At 32.0% G+C, this 19,217-nt stretch overlaps 1 protein-coding gene and 1 pseudogene across 1 annotated transcript; both read left to right on the forward strand.

The window, feature by feature from the left end:
• Window positions 1-3,998: 3,998 nt before the first annotated feature.
• Window positions 3,999-5,390, forward strand: LOC106797237 (GDSL esterase/lipase At4g28780-like; annotated as a pseudogene).
• Window positions 5,391-6,954: 1,564 nt separating this feature from the next.
• On the forward strand, window positions 6,955-14,198 carry LOC100817679 (protein NLRC3). The gene is made up of 15 exons (XM_006604464.4): window positions 6,955-7,206; window positions 7,296-7,355; window positions 7,461-7,577; window positions 7,662-7,735; window positions 8,471-8,573; window positions 9,609-9,651; window positions 10,283-10,345; window positions 10,950-11,179; window positions 11,920-12,040; window positions 12,123-12,226; window positions 12,486-12,599; window positions 12,682-12,852; window positions 12,933-13,076; window positions 13,156-13,301; window positions 13,646-14,198. The coding sequence occupies exons 1-15, from the start codon at window positions 7,034-7,036 to the stop codon at window positions 13,795-13,797; spliced, it is 1,815 nt and encodes a 604-aa protein (XP_006604527.1). The 5' UTR covers window positions 6,955-7,033; the 3' UTR covers window positions 13,798-14,198.
• The last annotated feature ends 5,019 nt before the right edge of the window (window positions 14,199-19,217 follow it).

Here is a 19,217-nt window from a genome sequence, read left to right on the forward strand (position 1 = left end):
CCTTCAACTTTAAAAATTGAAGCACAGCCCAGAAATCCCGTGACAGCTCTATATCTATATATTAGACTGTGTTCTACACAAGATAAGCTTTTAATATATATATATATATATATATATATATATATGATCACAGCATGTAGAATAATCAACTTCCGCCCATCCTTGAGATCCCAAAATTGCACAGACTAAGCATGATTCTTGAAAGGGACTAAGGTTTCTTTCTTGCTTGTCATTTCTCTATCAAATAAAAAAGAGATAGAGATATGCCTCAGAGTGATACGGATTACAAAATGCTTTTGCTTTTTGTCCATATTAAGGACTTATATGGTTTTTGTGCCTTGCATCAACTTGAGCAATGGCTTGTCTTGATGGAATCTAACACAACAGAAGATGTTAAGCACCCATTTGTGTCCCCAACCATTTTTAGTTCGGAACCACGTATATCATTTATATGGGAGTTGCTTCAAAGACTCAAAAAATTAACTTCAATATAGCTTTTTCAAAATTTATATAGTAGTATAATACCCAACAACTTATAGTTATATATTATATGACGAATTTTCCAGAAAAATAATGATAAAAAACAGAAAAATTATATAGTTGGTTATTATTATTATTATTATTATTATTATTATTGAATTAGTATATAGACATTTGCACGAATTTAAAATATTTTGATTTGATTTATTGTTATTATTTTATATTTTGACTCAGATATTATTTTATTACTTTTACTAACTTATTTTATTTTATTAATCTCTGCCTAAAATCTAGATTCAAATATTGTTGCCCAATATCTTCAAGTTTGAAAAGAAAAAACTAAGACAGGTCGAATTGCACATGCACTAGAAAAAAAATGTACCAAAAAAATTGCATATGCAAACAAAATGTTGGAAAATATTGGATATAGCTCAAACTGGTTCAAGAGCAAGGCAAAATATCAAAACTAGGACGTTGGCTCGGCCCACGATATCTTCAATAGACTCGACAAATAAGGCCCAGATTCACACTCCATTTTTTCCTCTTCGCACCATCCCTTTTTTGTTGGTTTTAGTTCTTCATGGGTTAGAGACCACATGTGTCCCCCAACCCGTTGAGTCAAAGACTATTCTTGCTTGCAATGCATGGTTGTCATTAGCCCAAAAGAATTTTACAATAAAAGAAATCGAACACAATTTTATTATTAAATAGATCATTTTTTCACATGTGAATGCAACGAAACCTTACTCCATTGTGTCAATTGTATGGGTTGGCTTTAGTCCTTCAAATTTAGGATAAATTTATTTTTGGTTCTCTAAATTTAAAATCGATCTATTTAGTCTATGTTATTTGAAAAAAGTCACATTCCAAATTTTGTTTTTGAAAAAGAATTCTATTTGAATCTATGCAAACATCGTCCAAATGAATACTTTAAAAGAAAAATAATACTATAATTATTATTTTATGCTACGCAATAAATTTCATTTAGATGGACAAGAGTTTAAAAACACAAGAAAAACACACATGTGGCAAGATTTTTTTTTTAATAAGATGCAAAATAAAAGTAGGTTGCCATGTGAGCGACTCATAATCCATTAGCCATGCAAGCAAAATCTCTAATGGTAGTGTTTGGATAGAGGGACTAAAACAAACTTTTTTTTTTTTAATTTATAGGGATTGAAAGGATTAATTTTAATTTGAAGGACTAAAAATAAATTTCCCCTAAAATTGAGGAACAAAAAAATGTTTTAAGTTTTTTTAAAAACTCTTGTCCATTTAAATGAAATTTATTGTTTAGTATAAAATAATAATTATAGTATTATTTTTAACAGTACATTTAATTAATTGTACCTATAAACATTATACTCACAAAATTTATTTTCAAATTTTAGCAATAAGGCATGAATTAAAAACTTTTGTCGTACTCATAATTAATTGTGTCGATAATAATAATTTTTCTTTTATAATAAAAAATTAATTTTTAACTTCTTTACTTATACACCTAATTAATGTGTAGAATAGAGAAATTGTAGTTGAAATAGTGGTATATTGAGAAAATTAGGATTAATACTATTTCGAATTTTTAAAATGATGGATAAATAAGAATTAAAAATTTCTTTAAAATGATAAATATATAAAAGAAATGAAAGGAATAATTTTATAAAATTCAAATACTTTTTAATTATCATACCAAATTAATATGATAAGACAATGAAGGTAATATACTCAAGAATACACATTAAAACTCTGTCAAAATTATATGTTTTACCTAAATTTAGCAAACTAATCCTCAGCAGTTTCAACTAATTATAAGCTTCATTTTATGGAGATAAACAGCTATTATTAGAAGTCTTAATGCAAAATCCACACACTTGGTTAATGAATATTGAATGCCATGAAATGGCATTACAAGGGGTAGATGTGCGAGGAAAGTGATATGGATGACCCTCTTATAAAACGACCCAATATGCTTGCTCGAAATTAAAGTTCAGAAATTCCCAGTGTAATTAAGTGCACTTCTATTAGTGATAGTAACCTGCGTTTCTCCTATGATGTGGCTTTTAATCGAACATTTTTTAAGATCTACATTTACCTTGGTCATTTATGCAATTCACATGGGAACTTAACTTCATATGTACGTACCAACCTAATAAATTGGACTGTGTGTTTGGAGAACATATACCCTTAAAAAGCAAGGCGCCTGGTGACAAAAATTTCATGTCAATGCAGCTTGCTTTCATTATTAATTAGAAAAAGGGGCCGCAATGCACACCCCAAGCATTCAAAATTATGGGTGTACGTTCATCTCATTTGTCTTTTCTTTTAATTTGGATCCAAGTTCTAAAAGTTATATTCGATATGTTTAAGGATGAGTTTGTGTTATGTTTCTAGTTGTCTCAATTTAATTCAGTATTTCATATTTTTTATTTATATTTTTCTTTTTCTAATTATACATTTGTTAGAAAAGTTCTTTAATTACTCACTAGATAACCTTTTGTATAACAATTGTTTATGGTGGTTTTTTGCAATCCTATTCTGATTTGATGGGCAGTTTAGGACTCAAATAAGATTCTCAAGTAGATTGCTCTAATTGATGATTTATAGTGTCTTGAGAGACTTTAGCAATTGTTAAATGACAACAACAGTTGCTTCTATGAGTGTTTGTCAAGCCTTATGGCTAGATAAATTGCAGCAGGAAATGAAAGTGAAGGAACCAGGAGCTGTAAATTGCTTGTTGTTGATAACAAGATAGTCAACAATCACTGGCCAAGCATCCAATTTCATATGGAAGAAGCAAACGCATTGAGAGTTGAGACCTAATTTCATTAACCTTAGACATCAGGTAAACAAAAGAAGGCTGGTTTTAGAATACTGCAGAACAGGTATGCAGGTTGTGAATATTCTAAGTAAATCATTGAAGGCAAACAGGTTTAATTAAGGAGCTGAGGAATATATGAATTGGTTTGTTTCTTCTAGCTAACCTGAATTTAAGGGGGTGTTGGTGAGGAATAAATTGGTTTGTTTTTTCTAGCTGACCTGAATTGAAGGGGGTGTTGGAGTTAGCTAATTGATGTGTCAATGGTCGTAATTATAGTTAGTTAGATATGAGTGGTTGTTAGTTGTAATTATGTAACTGAATGTAAATGATCAAATGTGTGAGCCCGGTCTGTGCATGTGAAAATTATTTGTAGTTTGTCTCTTACTTGTGCTATTAATTGCAGATATAGTTTATAGTTGGCAAAATATGCAGAATGTATTACTGAATAATAAGCGGATTCCTTTTTTGTCCATCACCATTAAGTTTAAATCTTGGCAAGGCACCAACCATCTTAAATGACACCAACGCATGTAACACGTCTTGAATTCTGGTCTTCTCTTTAAAAATATTACGTACTAGTATCATGTCATTTTTAGAAAAATCAGATGAACATGTACCATGCACTATTGTCCTTAAAATGGAGGCTCATTACTTCCCAACTCCCACTATATCTATCACACATCAATTATTTGCCGAATTGATTCCGTGAGTTTTTAGCACCATCCCTTCTTTTAAATGTATTCAAACCATACAGGTTGGCATCATCAGAATGTTTGAGCAGTACCAGGAACGGTTAAGTGCAGTTGTAGGGGCTAAACGGGCGAAGAAGGTTGTGAATGAAGCTCTGGTGCTAATGACTTTGGGTGGTAACGACTTTGTTAACAACTATTTCTTGGCTGGCTCCTATTACTCCGAGGTCTCGCCAATTCACAGTCCCTGACTTCTCTCTGAGTACCGAAAAATTCTTATGGTGATGAATACTCTTCTCTTCTGCTTATATTTTTCCTTACTTTGCCCTCTTTCCCTCTCATCCATGTTTGGTACGTTTCTGTTTATATTATTATATGCATGGTACTTGCAAGTTTAAAGGGCTGCCTTTATATACGGTAGTGTTATATTAATTACACGATGTAGAATGTGTTAACGATAATTTCTTTATCAATGCATAATGCATCATTCTGTTAATATAAACTTCAAATACTTATAATGACAGTAACTTTCTTTAGATAAAATCAATGATCCTAACGCAAAAAAGGATTTTTTAACTATCATAATTGTTTGTAAAGACGTACTATCAATTTCTTTTGAATGAAGTTATTAAAATACCAAGCCTTAGGATCTGGTAAGAGTTTATTGAATTGGTACTAATTAATGTAGAGGTTGTATGAGTTGGGGGCTCGACGGGTGCTGGTGACAGGAACTGGTCCATTAGGGTGTGTTCCTTCCCAGCTTGCTATGAGGAGCACAAATGGGGAGTGTGTACCCGTGTTACAACAAGCCACACAAATTTTCAACCCTTTGCTCGATAACATGACCAAAGATCTAAACTCCCAACTTGGTGCTGACATATTTTTGTTTCTGTCAATGCCTTCCTAATGAACATGAACTTCATCACCAACCCTCTAAAATATGGTCAGTACTTCAACATCATTTAATTCATTTGCTTTCACTTTATTATTTCTGAATACCCTTTTTTTCTTTTATGAGTGCTTATTTATCTTCAACACAATTATTGTTGAGAATTAATGCAGGTTTTGTTACATCTAAGATGGCATGTTGTGGACAAGGCCCATACAATGGGCTGGGCCCGTGTAACCCTTTGTCGAGTCTGTGCTCAAACCGGGATGCTTATGCATTTTGGGATGCTTTCCATCCAAGCCAACGTGCGCTTGATTTCATTGTGGATGGGATCTTCAAGGGAACCAGCAACCTTATGAGCCCTATGAACCTCAGCACCATAATGGCCATGGACTCCAACATCTAATATAATAATTATACTACTTACTTTAATTTACAGCATGAGTATTTGGAGTGTGACTCCCGAATACAGATGGGGGATATAATTGCCCATACATTGTATGTGATCGTGATGTGTTCAACAATCAGTATGTGTGTGTAAACAAAAATGTAGTATACATTACTTCTTATTATAATTATAGTTATTTACATTGTTATGCTTTGAATTGCAACCTCAATGCATTAATATACATTAAAAGAATGGGAACTTATGAGAATTTACTTAACATCATTCTATACATTTTATCACCTAGCATCTGTGTCTTACTTTCAAAATCTCTAGTTTTTTTCTTTTACCGGACCCAAGACCAAGACGTTTAATTATCGTGTCATGGGGGTTACTTTTTGTAAAACTTTTTTTTTCTAACTTCATTCCTTCCTTTTCTTAAACTATATATATATATATATATATATATATATATATATATATATATATATATATATATGATATCTTTTTACATATGTTAGATGGGAGAATTGGAAGTGAATAAAAACACAATTCAGAGAAATTTTCGACAGGTGAAGCTTGACTTGGCAAAACAAAGAGGTGAGATCCCGTGATAGTTACTGGTAAAAATGAATAAAAAAAATGAGGTTAGATTCATACCTAATTAAGGAGTGAGGTGCCATTATATAGTGGTATTTTTGGAAGAAAAAAAAACTTTTAGACCATTACTGTTATGAACACAAGAACAAGGGGAAAGAACAATCTAGTTTTGAGGGCTAGGAACCTCCAAAAGAGAGAAAGGTAAGAAAAGAAACTTGTATTAATTTTCTGTTTGTCCATTAGAATACAACATTAATTCTTATATAAGCAATGCTCTAACATATCTCTAACGAAATTTGGCTCTACTTGCCTTAGTAGAATGCAAATTCAGGGAACCAAGGGAATAATTCCTAATAGAAAGAAAAATGGTTGACACAGTTAATCTTGGTGATCACTAATCTTTTGCCAGCTCATCATTCTTCTTCACAGTTATACAAAATCCTTGAAGCGGTGAGGTTTGTTGACTTTCCTTTTGACCCTTTTGGTTCTTTCTTCTCCTAACAATTACGTTGTATGTGGTAGGCTGTTATATATACTCATACAACCAAACATGAGTCAACAACTGACCAATGAACCTCAACTTTGAAAGAATTGATTCTAATTGGCTGTGGGAATCATCCCAAGCCGTAGTTATTATGTTGATCGTCCCACTAACATTCTACATAAATCTAACAATTAATATTGAGGGATAAAAAAAAGTAAAGTTGATCAAATGACCTTGAGGTATCAAGTAAGGTCAACATTCCATCTTTACAAGGTCGATTTACATGTCTATGAAAGATGGAAGATAGTAAATCGAAAGGAAATTTAGAATAATTGATTTTATCATTTTAGAAATAAAATTCTAGAACAATGATGGAATAATTAACTAGAATACTGTTAAAAAAATACAATAAATTTGAACGGGTGTGATTAGAAAAAAATTGGTGTTAAAAGTAACCCTTTTCGTATCCATATTTAAACTAACATGTTGCTTACGATAGTTCTTTCAATTATCCTTTGTAATTACTTATTTTAAAATTAGGTATAACTAATTTTAATAAATTAATTTAGGCAATATATATATAATTATGATGAAGGTCTAGTTTAATTTATTGAACATAATATAAAAGAAAAAACGAGGGAGATAAAGGATAAAGCGTTGTGTAATTGTTGTTGTGTGGTGGGGCACGATGGCGGAGGCTCCTCCGTCTCTAATATCTCTGTGCATCGACGCTCTCGCACAACAATTTCTCCGTCCAAGCGATGATCTTCCTTCTATCTACGACCTTCCTTCTCACTTACTCCACACCTTAATCACGCGTTTGCCCCCTTTCGCACTCCGCACATTCCACCGCCACCACCTGTATACCTTCCCTCACTCCACCAATTCAAATTTCAAACGCTCTCTATTTTCACTTCTAAGTAACCGTTTTCTACTTTGCGTTGAAACAGACCATTCGACGAGGAAGGGTTTTCTCGCGACGACTCCACGAAGAAGAGAAAACGCGCAAGGTTGGTTGGTTGGTTGGTTGCACTTGCGCACAATTTCTTACTCCTCCCTAGCTTTCTGTAAATAAATTGCATTTTATTTGTTGCTTATGGAAAATATTGTTTCAGGGATTGGAATTTAAGTTCAGCTTGGCAGAGGTTGTTTCTGCTACGCTGGCCTGATCGCGTTAAGCAGATTCAGCCAACGGATTGGGAGCAACACTATTGGGAAATTCATTTGCAAGAGTATATTTAATATATGAACTATAACTTAAGTGTTGTGCTTATCAGTTAATGTTGGTTTCGTTCTAAATTTACTTGAAATGACAGTTGTTTAGATGAAGCGGCTGAGGTAGCACTAATTCCATCGTTTAGTGGATATATTGGTGACATACAGATTTCAGGTACTATGATTATTTGCTTTTTATGTATTTATTTTAATTGAAAATTTATGTCTGAAGTTGCCTTCCACTTCTAGCTTTGGTGGAAGTATGTTTACTTTTGAAAGTTGTCATGGAATGGTTTAATTTTGCTTCTCCAATGACGCTGTTGCCGATGTTCTTTTTATTCATGAAGAGATGTGATTGTGACGTGTGAGAATGAAATGTTAGTATTGCTTTTACTTTTAAGCGTGTAGATTATCTCTGAGACTGACATATAAGGCGGTTCAGGATGCTGTTGGCTTGACAAATAATGAATGAGTAATATGGATGATTGGAAGTTTCGTGAATTTCTTGATCGTCCTTTTTGCATAAAGCTGTAAACTTTGATGCTTTAAATATTTTCTATGACATGTGTATTTGGTTCCCCATCCGGGATCCACATCTAAATAAGTCGCATCAAACTCAACGCAAAAGCAACTATTAGTTGCGTTGGAGATCCATATCCAGCAGTGCCTAACTGTTTTCAAACACACTAAACACCTCCTCCAGTAGAGCTTTTGAGAAAAACCGAGTTGCAAAGTATTTGCTTTTTCATCAATCTCAATATAATGTCTGTATATTTAAGGTGTCCTCAACTTTCTGCATAAATAATCTTATTATTTGGCTGCACAACCCACTTCTCTCTCCCTTTCCATTCTTTTAGTTTGTTATGGACAATTTATTGAATTTTCTTTACTTTAACCCTCTTCTTTTCAGACAGCATACTGAAATATATTGGCTTTGTGGGGAATACAAGCCATTCAAGTTGTGACCATTCAAAATTGTCTTACCATTGCCTACAATTTGGCAGCCATGTGAGGTGAGATGCAAAATTTATAGTGTCATAATTTATATGGAAATGATATGTTAGGGTTGCCTTTAAATAATAAAGGACAGATCCATGGATTTCATTTTTCTGTTCTGGGATATAATAAAATACTTATTTTTCTAATGGTGGAACTTAAGTGTTGAATAGTTAGTTTCATCTTGCTTTCATTATCAGTTTCAGATTCAGCTCACTAATTAAGCTGTGTTTTCCATCAGTGTAGTCATGAGGAGATAAGTAGGTTGTGGTGGCTAAACCCCCAAACTGCATCACTTTGATGTGGTGAGGCAGTATGGTCAAATCATTGTAGTGATGTGTATATTAAGAGAAAAACTAAAATTACTCATAATGACAATTGATGACCCAATTATGATTTAAATGCAAATTAAGTCATGGCAATACTTTAAAAGCATAATATAATCCACTTTGACTAGAAATATAACAATGTACACATCCAAATCCAACCAAATGCAAGTCAAGAGGCTAAGCAAGTCTCAGCGGCTAATATTAGAGAATAAATGGAGATGCCATAGACTAACTCTCCTAAAGCATTAATTGTTATGCGAAGGCTCGTAATGATTTGAATCTTACACCCACTCACACAGGAGCCTTTTGGGTTACAAAAGTCCACCCTACCTTTGGGCAGTGATGATCAAACTCCTAAGTCTTTAATACTATGTCGCATATCAGCTCTCCTATAAGCACAAGATATTCAATGAGGGGTCATGAATGATTTTATATCTAACTGGAGATAAAGGGGGAAGTCAGTAGTTTTAGTCCAAAACAGATGTGGCTAGGAATATAGATCTTGGAAATTACAAGATGTGTCTGTTTTCTGCCCAGCCTAGATGACCAGATGAACTGCTTTTGACCACTGTTTTCATTAGTTCAGTGTTTAATGTTGTCTTTTGTCTATAGTAACAATGTGTGATGAGTGATGACTATAACCATGCTAGTAAATATGTTATATATTTCTGCATTTTATCTTGACCAATTATTTTGCACCTTATATCATTTGTTTTGATGCAGTTGTCTGATGCTGCAAAATGTTCTATGTACTGCAGAAACTAGTGTAAGTTGTGTTTTATAGAATATCGTGAACGACTCCTTGATTAATTCCAGAGTTCATTTGGTTTTTATCTTTTTGGAGTTATGGTCATTATATTTTCATCTGGTCAACTATGTTGCTTTTGCAAGATTACAACAAGTGTTAACAGTTACTAGTGCTTGTATGAATATAACTGCTATGCATTGTCAGTGTAAAAAACAATTACATCATCAATCAATCAACAATCACCGTTTGTATGACTTTTAGGTAGTGTTTGGTTTAATTACACTTGGGTGCATTTGAGATGAATGTTTCAAAATTGGTGTGGGTCTCATATCTCTACGCTCTACTTTAATTCAAATATTTCACTTCTTTTCATCTCAATTCACTTTCACACCTCTTTCATTCCTGTAAACCAAACGGACCCTTAAGGTAGTTGTTGTAAAAGTTTACAAACTTACCATACATGACGGTTTATGATTAGATAACAATGTAAAAAAATCCTTTACAATATTAGTGCAAACACTATTTACTCTTTATATATTATAAGATTCATAACTTAATGTAATTTATTCATTGGCCACTCTTATAATTGACAAATTTTCAGTTTAAGTTCTGTTAGTAACAGTCATATGTCTTATACTTTGACTTGCAGGTTTTGTTGAGGGAATGCAAGCTACAGAGTCTGGTACTAAGATGTATCCGATCCAAGGAACAAGTAAGCTTCCTTCCTCCTATAGATATGTATAATCTATATTAAAGAATTTGCAATTTTGTACTTGTATGTACATATTATATCTTTCCAAATCTTTACCTAATTGTATTTTTTTCAAGTTTTGCTCATCTTGTGATTGTGCTAAAATGAGCTAAAACAATATGTACTTAAGGCTTGTGTAGCATGATACTAGTATCTTGGGCATAAGCATTTTGGGCCATGTGTCTATGGTTAAGTAACTTAGGTTAGGCATGTTCAAGTTACTTGAATTACTTGGGTTGTCATATATATATTATATACTGATTGAAGTAAATGTGAGATACCATACCCCTTTGTTGCATAGTTGCTATTGATGGTGACTAACTAGTAGAAAGAAATATATTTAGCTCTAATATATGTTTTTCTCTCAATGGGCTGATATGATTTATAAATAAAAGTATTCAGCACCTTTTGAGCAAATAGGAGAATGGTTAAGTTTCATACATGGTGAAGCACCTTCCAGATCAGTGTGTTAAAATATATTTTACTTTGCTTATATGATTGATTATATCAATAGTTTGTCCAAGAGTAAAATGCACCTTTATGACCTTGTTGATGGTTTTCTCAGATTGATGGATTATGCAAACTTCTTGCTCAACATTGTAGAATGTTAACGTCTCTGGAATTTGTTCACTGCACACTCTCAACAGATTTTATTAATGCAATATTTGGTTCTTTAGTCATAGAGAGAGTACAAAAACATGGGATCCAACATTTGTCAATCATCGCCACAAGTTTTCTTGAACCATGTGCAGTTTCTTTACCTAGTGGACTCATGTCATTTTTGTCTTCGGGAAGGTACATGAGCGTAAATTCACCTTTTTATATTTTTGTTTTCTTGTTGGCAATTTTATTCACACTTTGTAGTTTTATTCTCTGAGTAATCAGAACTGCTTCAAAGACTTAATTTGATTTTAATATAACTAAAACTAAACAACTGCTGAGAGCTGACACATCTTCTTTTTCTCAAGGAATTCTATTTATAACTTTTTCTCCATGTTTTCCCCTTTGGCTAGCATTTGGTGGCAGAGAAGGAAATCTCAGATGTATATCTTCCACTTGAATGTAATATTACAAGATAATATGATTATTTCAGAGATATTGAAGAAATTGACTAACTTCTTGAAAAGCGATCATCTTGTGATAACATTAGATTGAATACTTTAGTCAATCCCCTACTATGTTTTTGCATTACAAAGTTGTGTTGGAATTTACATAGTAGAATTAACAACTAGTTTCAAATATCTTTGGAATCTTAGTATTAGGTGCTTTCATATTTATTATTCTTGTAAACGTCACATTGTATTTAATTCGTTAATATGTACATATAAATCCTAAGCATGATGAGTGCAATTCACTAGAGCAATTTTACAAATCCTCCAAGTTCCCTAATCTCTTCAAGAGTACCATTTTAATCATTTGCAACTGTTTGCATGATGATTTGTTATGCTGTTTGCTGTATTTCACTGGGACATATATAACTAGATAATAGCTTTTCTTTCTGTTGAGTATTTGCCCTATGCTACTGCTGCCACTAGGTCCTTGTGCTCATTAAAATTATCTGACAACCAACATGGACGGACTTTTGCCAAAGATCTTTTTGTGACTCTTCTCAATCTTTCATCTGGCATATCTGTCCTTGATCTTTCTGAGAATAGAGTAAGTTTTTCATCTGCATATGCATTCTGTATTTTGTTGTTGTTATTGTAAGCTGACAAAAGTTCTATGCACATGCTTCAAGATAGCAGGATGGCTTTCTGACTTTAACAGAAGATTTTTGAGTGGTTCACATATGTCTTTTGGAAATGGAAAGTCCTTGAAACTGTTGCGTGTACTCAATCTGAGGTAGCACCGTACTAAATATAGTTATATACTTATATTTTTATGTGTAATGTGAGAACCCTTTAATTGGCCGTGGTTAATAATAGACTGTGTACAAAAAAGGAATGAGGTAGTTTCTCTGATAAAATTATCTTTTTCTTTTGATACAACTTGGTGCAGTGTGTTAGGGTGAACTAATGTAAAACAGTTTTGATAAGCTTGTTGCATTTATATTTTCATTGTCATCAGTGTTTGGTGAAGTAATCTTTTTATATTCTTATAGGGAAAACAATTTAGGAAAAGATGATGTAGAAAGTCTTAGATATGCTCTTCAACATGTGCCTAACTTGGAGGAGCTGGACATCAGTGGCAATTCAATTGAAGATGAAGGAATCAGGTCAATTGTATTTCCATTTCTAGGTATAGTTTGAAGATATGAAATTAGAGTAGTCTCTAATTGTGTGTCATCAATCTTACAGGAATTTAATTCCCTATTTTGTTGGAGCATCTGAAACGTGTCCTCACATAACTTGTTTGAAATTAGAGAACTGTGATCTGTCCTGTGTTGGAGTGAATAATCTCCTACATATCCTTTCTAATTTCAAAGGACCATTAAAGTCTCTTTCTATTGCTGACAATTACCTTGGCAGGTTTGTGTATAACAATAAAATCTCATTTCATCACTAAATTCATCTCTCCATTTGTATTTTGAGTGGGTTTTCTTATATAGTCAAGTAGCTGAAGCATTGGGAAAATTTTTTAGCACCCCAATCGAAGTACTTGACATTGCAGGCATTGGATTGGGTTCTTACGGTTTTCAAGAGCTTCAAAGTCTAATAAAAGAGAAGGTTAAGCTGGTGAAAATTAATATAAGGTCAAGATTTATACTTAATGTTCTGTTTTAATGTAATGTTGCACATACAATCAAGTGACATGTTTTCCTATTTGTTCAGCAAAAATCGTGGTGGGATTGCAACTGCCAAATTTTTGTCTAAACTCTTGTCCCAGGCTCCACAACTAGTTGATGTGAATGCAGCCAGTAATCTTATGCCAATAGAATCACTGGCCATCATCTGCTCCGCGTTAAAGTTTGCAAAAGGTATGTTAGTGTCTGTTCTATTGTTGATCTCTTGGCTCTAAGATGCTGATAGGTGGTTGTAACTTTGTGATTATTAAGTTTGATTAGTTGCTACAGCATACCCCACTAAACTCCCATTTTCAGTTTGGTGGATGCTAGTATATAATATTTTATAGTCCAAAGAAGCAACTAACTTCAGCTAGAAGATTACTCCTAGTTCTAGCTAGGTGTTTACTATAAGAGAGAGTACTTGATATATGCGTTTCTTATAGGACAGTGAAACCATTTTAAGTCTAAATATCTATGCTTCGAAGTCAATAATTTATGTTTTCTTCTGATTAACAGTTTTAGTTATCTTGCTTTAGGTAATGTTCAGCAAGTGGACTTGACAGGACATATATGGGACTATAAGCCAGAGCATGTTTCCCCTTACACTGAATTTGTACATAATGGATTACCTATATTGATTCTTCCATCATCATCAGCCTCTGCTGCACCTCACGACCATGATCCTTAGAATTAGAATTTGTGCGATTTCAATTTATGTTGCATGGCATATGCAATTAATAGGTGTTTTTGTTTCTTCCTTTATCACTATGTATGCTAGCATAGTTTCATGCATAATGCTTGCAAAAAAATTATTGGCTGATCCATCATGCCTTGATGGTTCATTGTACTACAAAGTTAGGGAAGGGAAATTTAACTTTTGTACATATTGATCATTTTTTTCCTTTCTGTGTTTTCAAGCAATCTGTTTTTTAACCTCTATTTATGGGGTTGTTTTTCTTCCTAGTCTAGTCTCCCTTTGTGTTTTGTAATTTAATGTAGTTTGTAGTTCATTAGATGCTGTGCAACAGAACATGCACAATATGGTGTATCAAGTATCAAGATGCAATAAAAACACCTGGTTTGGGGTTACTTTCACAGTGGTCATAGTGGTTTGGAAATCTACTGTTCGTTTCTATTTGAATGCTTAGCCTCATTGCATTACTTTTGTTTCAAAAACATGTAACTGATTTTCAATCTCCCAAAGTTGCAATGTATCCCCTTCTGGATAGAAAATCATTCCATAAACTGATTTAGAGAAAATTGCAATATTGTCAGGTTTCAGGCTTGGATCCATTTGCATTGGAATGCTTGTGTCAATGTGATGTCGTTTTTAATACATGTGAATGTGGCCCTGCTGCGTTGGTTTTTTTTGCGCGGATTGTTGAAGTCTTTTCTCTCCATCCCCCCTCCTAATACACTTGGTATTTGGAAATACTCAACTTATCCTTGCGTGTGATCTCAACGCATATTCGGAAAGTTTTGGAAAATCTTGTGGAAATTTCACAGGGGTTTTGGCTTGGGATCAGTTTACAAGGACTGATCATGCACCAACCAGCCCACCACCCATGCAATAATTGAATTGCTGCAACAAATTGATTGTGACGTTTTAGACATTTAGGAAACTTAATTAGTGACAAATTGAATTTTTAAAGAACTAATTGTGTGATTAGATTCTCTTAAAAAAATTATGACAAGCATAACATTTTAGAAACAAAAATTTCAGTTTTTCGTACAGAAATTATGTCGGAATCTAGGTTTTTTTCTCCTCGTGGAAGGGGGGTGTCTTAAATGTGAGTTTTAACTTTAACATTCGTGCGGGCCCACCTCAAAGTTGTTGGTTTCATAATTGACCTCACCTCCTTATGAGTTATCCTTCATTGTCGGACCTGCATCATCACAGTACCAGAAGAAAGTAACCATCTTAGTCATTGTGATATGAAAATATGAAAAAGACATCCCACCCAAGAGGAGGTGGACAGTGTTGGGTCTTCTTGTTCTGGAATCCCTAAAGAACAGTACGAGGAAGCAGGTGCACTTACTATGACTCCAAATTTAATTATGTTCTTACAGTTGGCCCTCTCACTTCAGTTACGGTATTTCAATTTAAACATTCTTTTGTTAAACTTAATTAAACTGAGTCAACTACACAAGTAAATGTGGGTCATAATAATGGAAGTAACAATTACTCAAGTACCTAACTTTTTATGTGTCGTCCTTTTGTTTTTAATGTTTTATCTGTATTTTATGTATAATGTATCATTCTTTAGCCACTCAAAGCAACTGAATTGCATGAAGGCTAAGAAGTAGGTATATCAAAGGTCAATAAGGTGACTTTTGACCCTAATAATTTCGATCTCTTAAATTTTTTTTTCCATAACAAATCTCTCCATTCATGTCACTGTCTAATTGCCAATATGTGGGTAACAAATAATACTTTATATGTGACATGATACTTTACTGATTTAAAATCTTAATGAACTCACTAGAGATTACAAGTATGAAATGACGTTTTTAAATGGATTAAATAGTATTGTAGTAATTGAACAGTGGAGTAATAGAGAGATGTAATTTTACAAATAGGAAAATTAGAGAATTTGATGGCTGGAAAAAATTATCGATGAATTAAAATTACACATTAGCCACATTTGATTAATCAAAAGTATAATGAAGTCATATAATTTTTTCAGTGAGCGTCATATCATATGATTATTTTATAAAGTCCATATTTCATGTATAAAGGTCTTGGATCACAACTTACCAACTGTATAGATTCTTAAATCATAAGGAATAGTTTAAATATAGTAGACAAATGTCATTCTAATTTTACGAGATTCCACAAATAACTATATAAGCTGGTGTCCCTACAGCTTAAAATACACGAGACTACCTGGAACTCGCATCAGCCAACCTGTAAAGATGAAAACAACTTTTTTATTTTTTTATTTAATTCAACTCGATATAAAATCCAACAAAAACAACAGCAGTTATGATTTGTATTTCTTAATTAAGTAATTCAAATTTATTTATTTTATTTTTGGTTTTTTTATTTATTATTTTTTTGGTTTAATTGAACTCGATCAATGTTCCCGTTTAAAATCTAACAAGACTACTAACAATTAATATAAGTAATAATGACTTATATTTCTTAATTAATTAATAAAAAGTTCTAAATAATACAAAGTTATTATACCTTAAATACGACCCCTGATAAACTATACTAATATATATATATATATATATATATATATAACCTAAGGACTGACATGATCAAGCAAAAGCGAAAGTGGACAACTCTTTTTCTGAAAAAGAAATCACATATTCTTTTTTTTTCCTAATGTTGAATTTGTCATGAAGTTATCCCTCTCCTCTTTTTTTTTTTCTTGGCTGTTTTCATCATCCAATGCCAAAACTAATCCCTTCTCAAAATCCATTTAACAAACTTTATATAATAATGCCACTGAAAGACCCGTGAACAAACAATTGCTAAGTTCTTTTTTTTTATTTTGTTTATCTGGTGGAACTTCTTATCTCTTTTAATTGAAGTCTTAACCATCATTATGTTATGAGAAAATATGTAAAGATGATGCAATGAATCATGGGACCATCTTAATGTCTAGTTTTCACGCTGCCATTAGACGACAAGAGCAAGCGAAACTCTTTTTTTCCATGTTTGCATGCTTGAATAAATTTCTTAAAAATCATCACCTACTAGAAACAAATCAGACATCATTCACACACTTGTCCCTTTATGAAGTTTTCTTCTATTTTCCAATGATATTATGAACCTGTTTCAACTTGTCTTGGAAATAGAAGTTACACCACAATTTAAGAGATGCGAAATCTAACATCTCCAACAACGTGTGAATGCAATATCCTTTCATTCATGCCTTTATTTCAAGTCACTCTCCAACAAAAGCTTGCTTTCAAACCTAGCTTTATGAGAAGATATGTTAAATAAATTCATCATTTACGCGAGGGTTTCTAGTGGTGTTGACTAATGAGTTTTTAATTCATAGTTCTTACTAATGCCTTGAAAAAAAATGTTGTATTTAGGATTCTTAGAAAGTAAATTTGAGTCTAACTTAATTGTAAAAGCTAACTCATAGATTGAGGATTGTCTCTCAATAAATTTTATCTTTATATTATCTCTAGTTGACGTGAGACTTTAACTTTTTCTAATACATTCATCATGTTCAATACTTTTGGATTTAATGTATGAATAATATTATGAATGACCTATTTAATAGATTTAAGATAGACTCCATATCATAATAAAATAGTGTTTATTATTGATCTAAAAAAAATTAGACAAAATTACAAGAAATAGTGTTATCTCTTTATATAGAGAAAGTCTACTATAATTAATTCTCAACTGTGATAGTTACTAACCAACTACAGTTCATAACTATAATTACTTTACAATTGGTGACAGTTCATTGTCATTAAACTGATAGCTCATTAACAGTAAGTAAAAGTCAATACAATGGAGTAAAAATAGTCTATAAGGATCCACTTGTAACACGTAATTTAAAAAGAAAGAGAAGGAATTATTACACTGCAATATTATTGTTGTTAAAATGTAAAATAAAATACAGTAACTTCATCTAATATGCTGTAACCATTGAAGTTAAACTTGTTTTTATTTTTATTTTTTTACAGAAGTCAAACTAGTTTATCTTGTGATAAGTTCACTAAACACACGTCACCACAAGTTTAAGTCCAATGTGTTCCAGGACTAAACTTCAGTGAGATTTTAGTGATGAGGGATTAGGTAAGGCTCTTTAGTCACATGCTGTTGATAAATTGATGTCAACTATTGTCATCACAATTCTTACTTCTCATCAGCTTAATTATTATTTTGGTTCAGTAATAATTTTAAAAGTCTCGCCAAAGCAATTTGAAGAGTGAACCTTGTTTTGTGTCTGTAACACTTAAAGAATTGCTCCTTATTTTGGAAAACACATGCCGTCAATCCAATGCTGACATCTTAAAAGAAAATGTTATATCAACCGACAAAAATTTTGCAGTAACAGATTTGACTAAAAGTACAACTGTGAGCAAACATCTTATTTGAAAACTGTTTTTCTTAAAATGAGTAGATGATTAATTTTATTAGGTGAAATATTATTTGATGATTAAAAAAAACTAGAAAATTATAGGCTTAAAAAAAATCTTTTGATCTTATAAAATATTTTTTTAGTACTTTAAAATTTATTTCTTTTAATCTAATCTCTATAAAATTTCATTTTTTATTTTAGTCATATCATTAGTAACGTTATTAATGTGACTAACAATAATATCATTGCGTCATGTAATCAAACATTTTGCATAGTCTTTGTGCTATATTAGTAAATGATTATGACAAAAAATGTCAAACAAAAAATAATAATGTCATCATATACTAAAATAAATAAAAAATGAACAGGTTTTTAGGACCTAAAATAAAATTAAAAAATATAATGTTTTTTAGGACTAAAAATATTAACTTCATTGCTTTTAGCCTCACTTACATGGTTTTTACAATTCAAATTTTCATTTGATTCATTTAAATTTTTGTAAGAACTTACATTTTCACCAACAAACTTATCAATAGTCCTTTGTGATTTTATTAATTTTTCTTTTTTCACTTCCAAATAAATTCTTTCTAGATAACATCTTATAAAAAAGATAAATGAAAACTATTCGGCCTCCTCTCATTCATAGGCCTAGTGTCAATGTTCCTCTAAACCATGTCCATTGTTGGACCTTCATTAAAGTTGTTGCTACATTTCCAGGTCTTAATGACCATTATCGCTATGAAAAACATTCTTTCTCATCAACAAAGGTTACGATGATAAGATAATTTTTCTTAATAATTTGTATTGTTGTGATATATAAGACATCTTTTCTCAACAAGTAAATTCATTAAAACTCATAAAAATGCTTTTCTCAATCATTCATATATTGACTATATTTTTATTAAAATTGTTAATGTCAAAATATCTTGAAAAAATGCACAAGAAAAACTAATAATTAACAAAAAAAATTTGAAAGAGATATTAAAATCTATTAACAATAATGTTACATGGTAATTAAAATAAATTATTCTTCCTATCTGAAGTGTGTGTA

The sequence above is a fragment of the Glycine max genome, chromosome 19, assembly GCF_000004515.6.
Source record: "Glycine max cultivar Williams 82 chromosome 19, Glycine_max_v4.0, whole genome shotgun sequence".
In the NCBI taxonomy this organism is placed as follows: domain Eukaryota; kingdom Viridiplantae; phylum Streptophyta; class Magnoliopsida; order Fabales; family Fabaceae; genus Glycine; species Glycine max.

Coding starts and splice junctions, on each gene's coding strand:
- LOC100817679 (XM_006604464.4), top strand. CDS start 7,034: ATGGCGGAGGCTCCTCCGTCTCTAATATCTCTGTGCATCGACGCTCTC. Junction 12,041..12,122: donor TTGATCTTTCTGAGAATAGA/GTAAGTTTTTCA, acceptor ACATGCTTCAAG/ATAGCAGGATGGCTTTCTGA. Junction 13,302..13,645: donor CGCGTTAAAGTTTGCAAAAG/GTATGTTAGTGT, acceptor ATCTTGCTTTAG/GTAATGTTCAGCAAGTGGAC.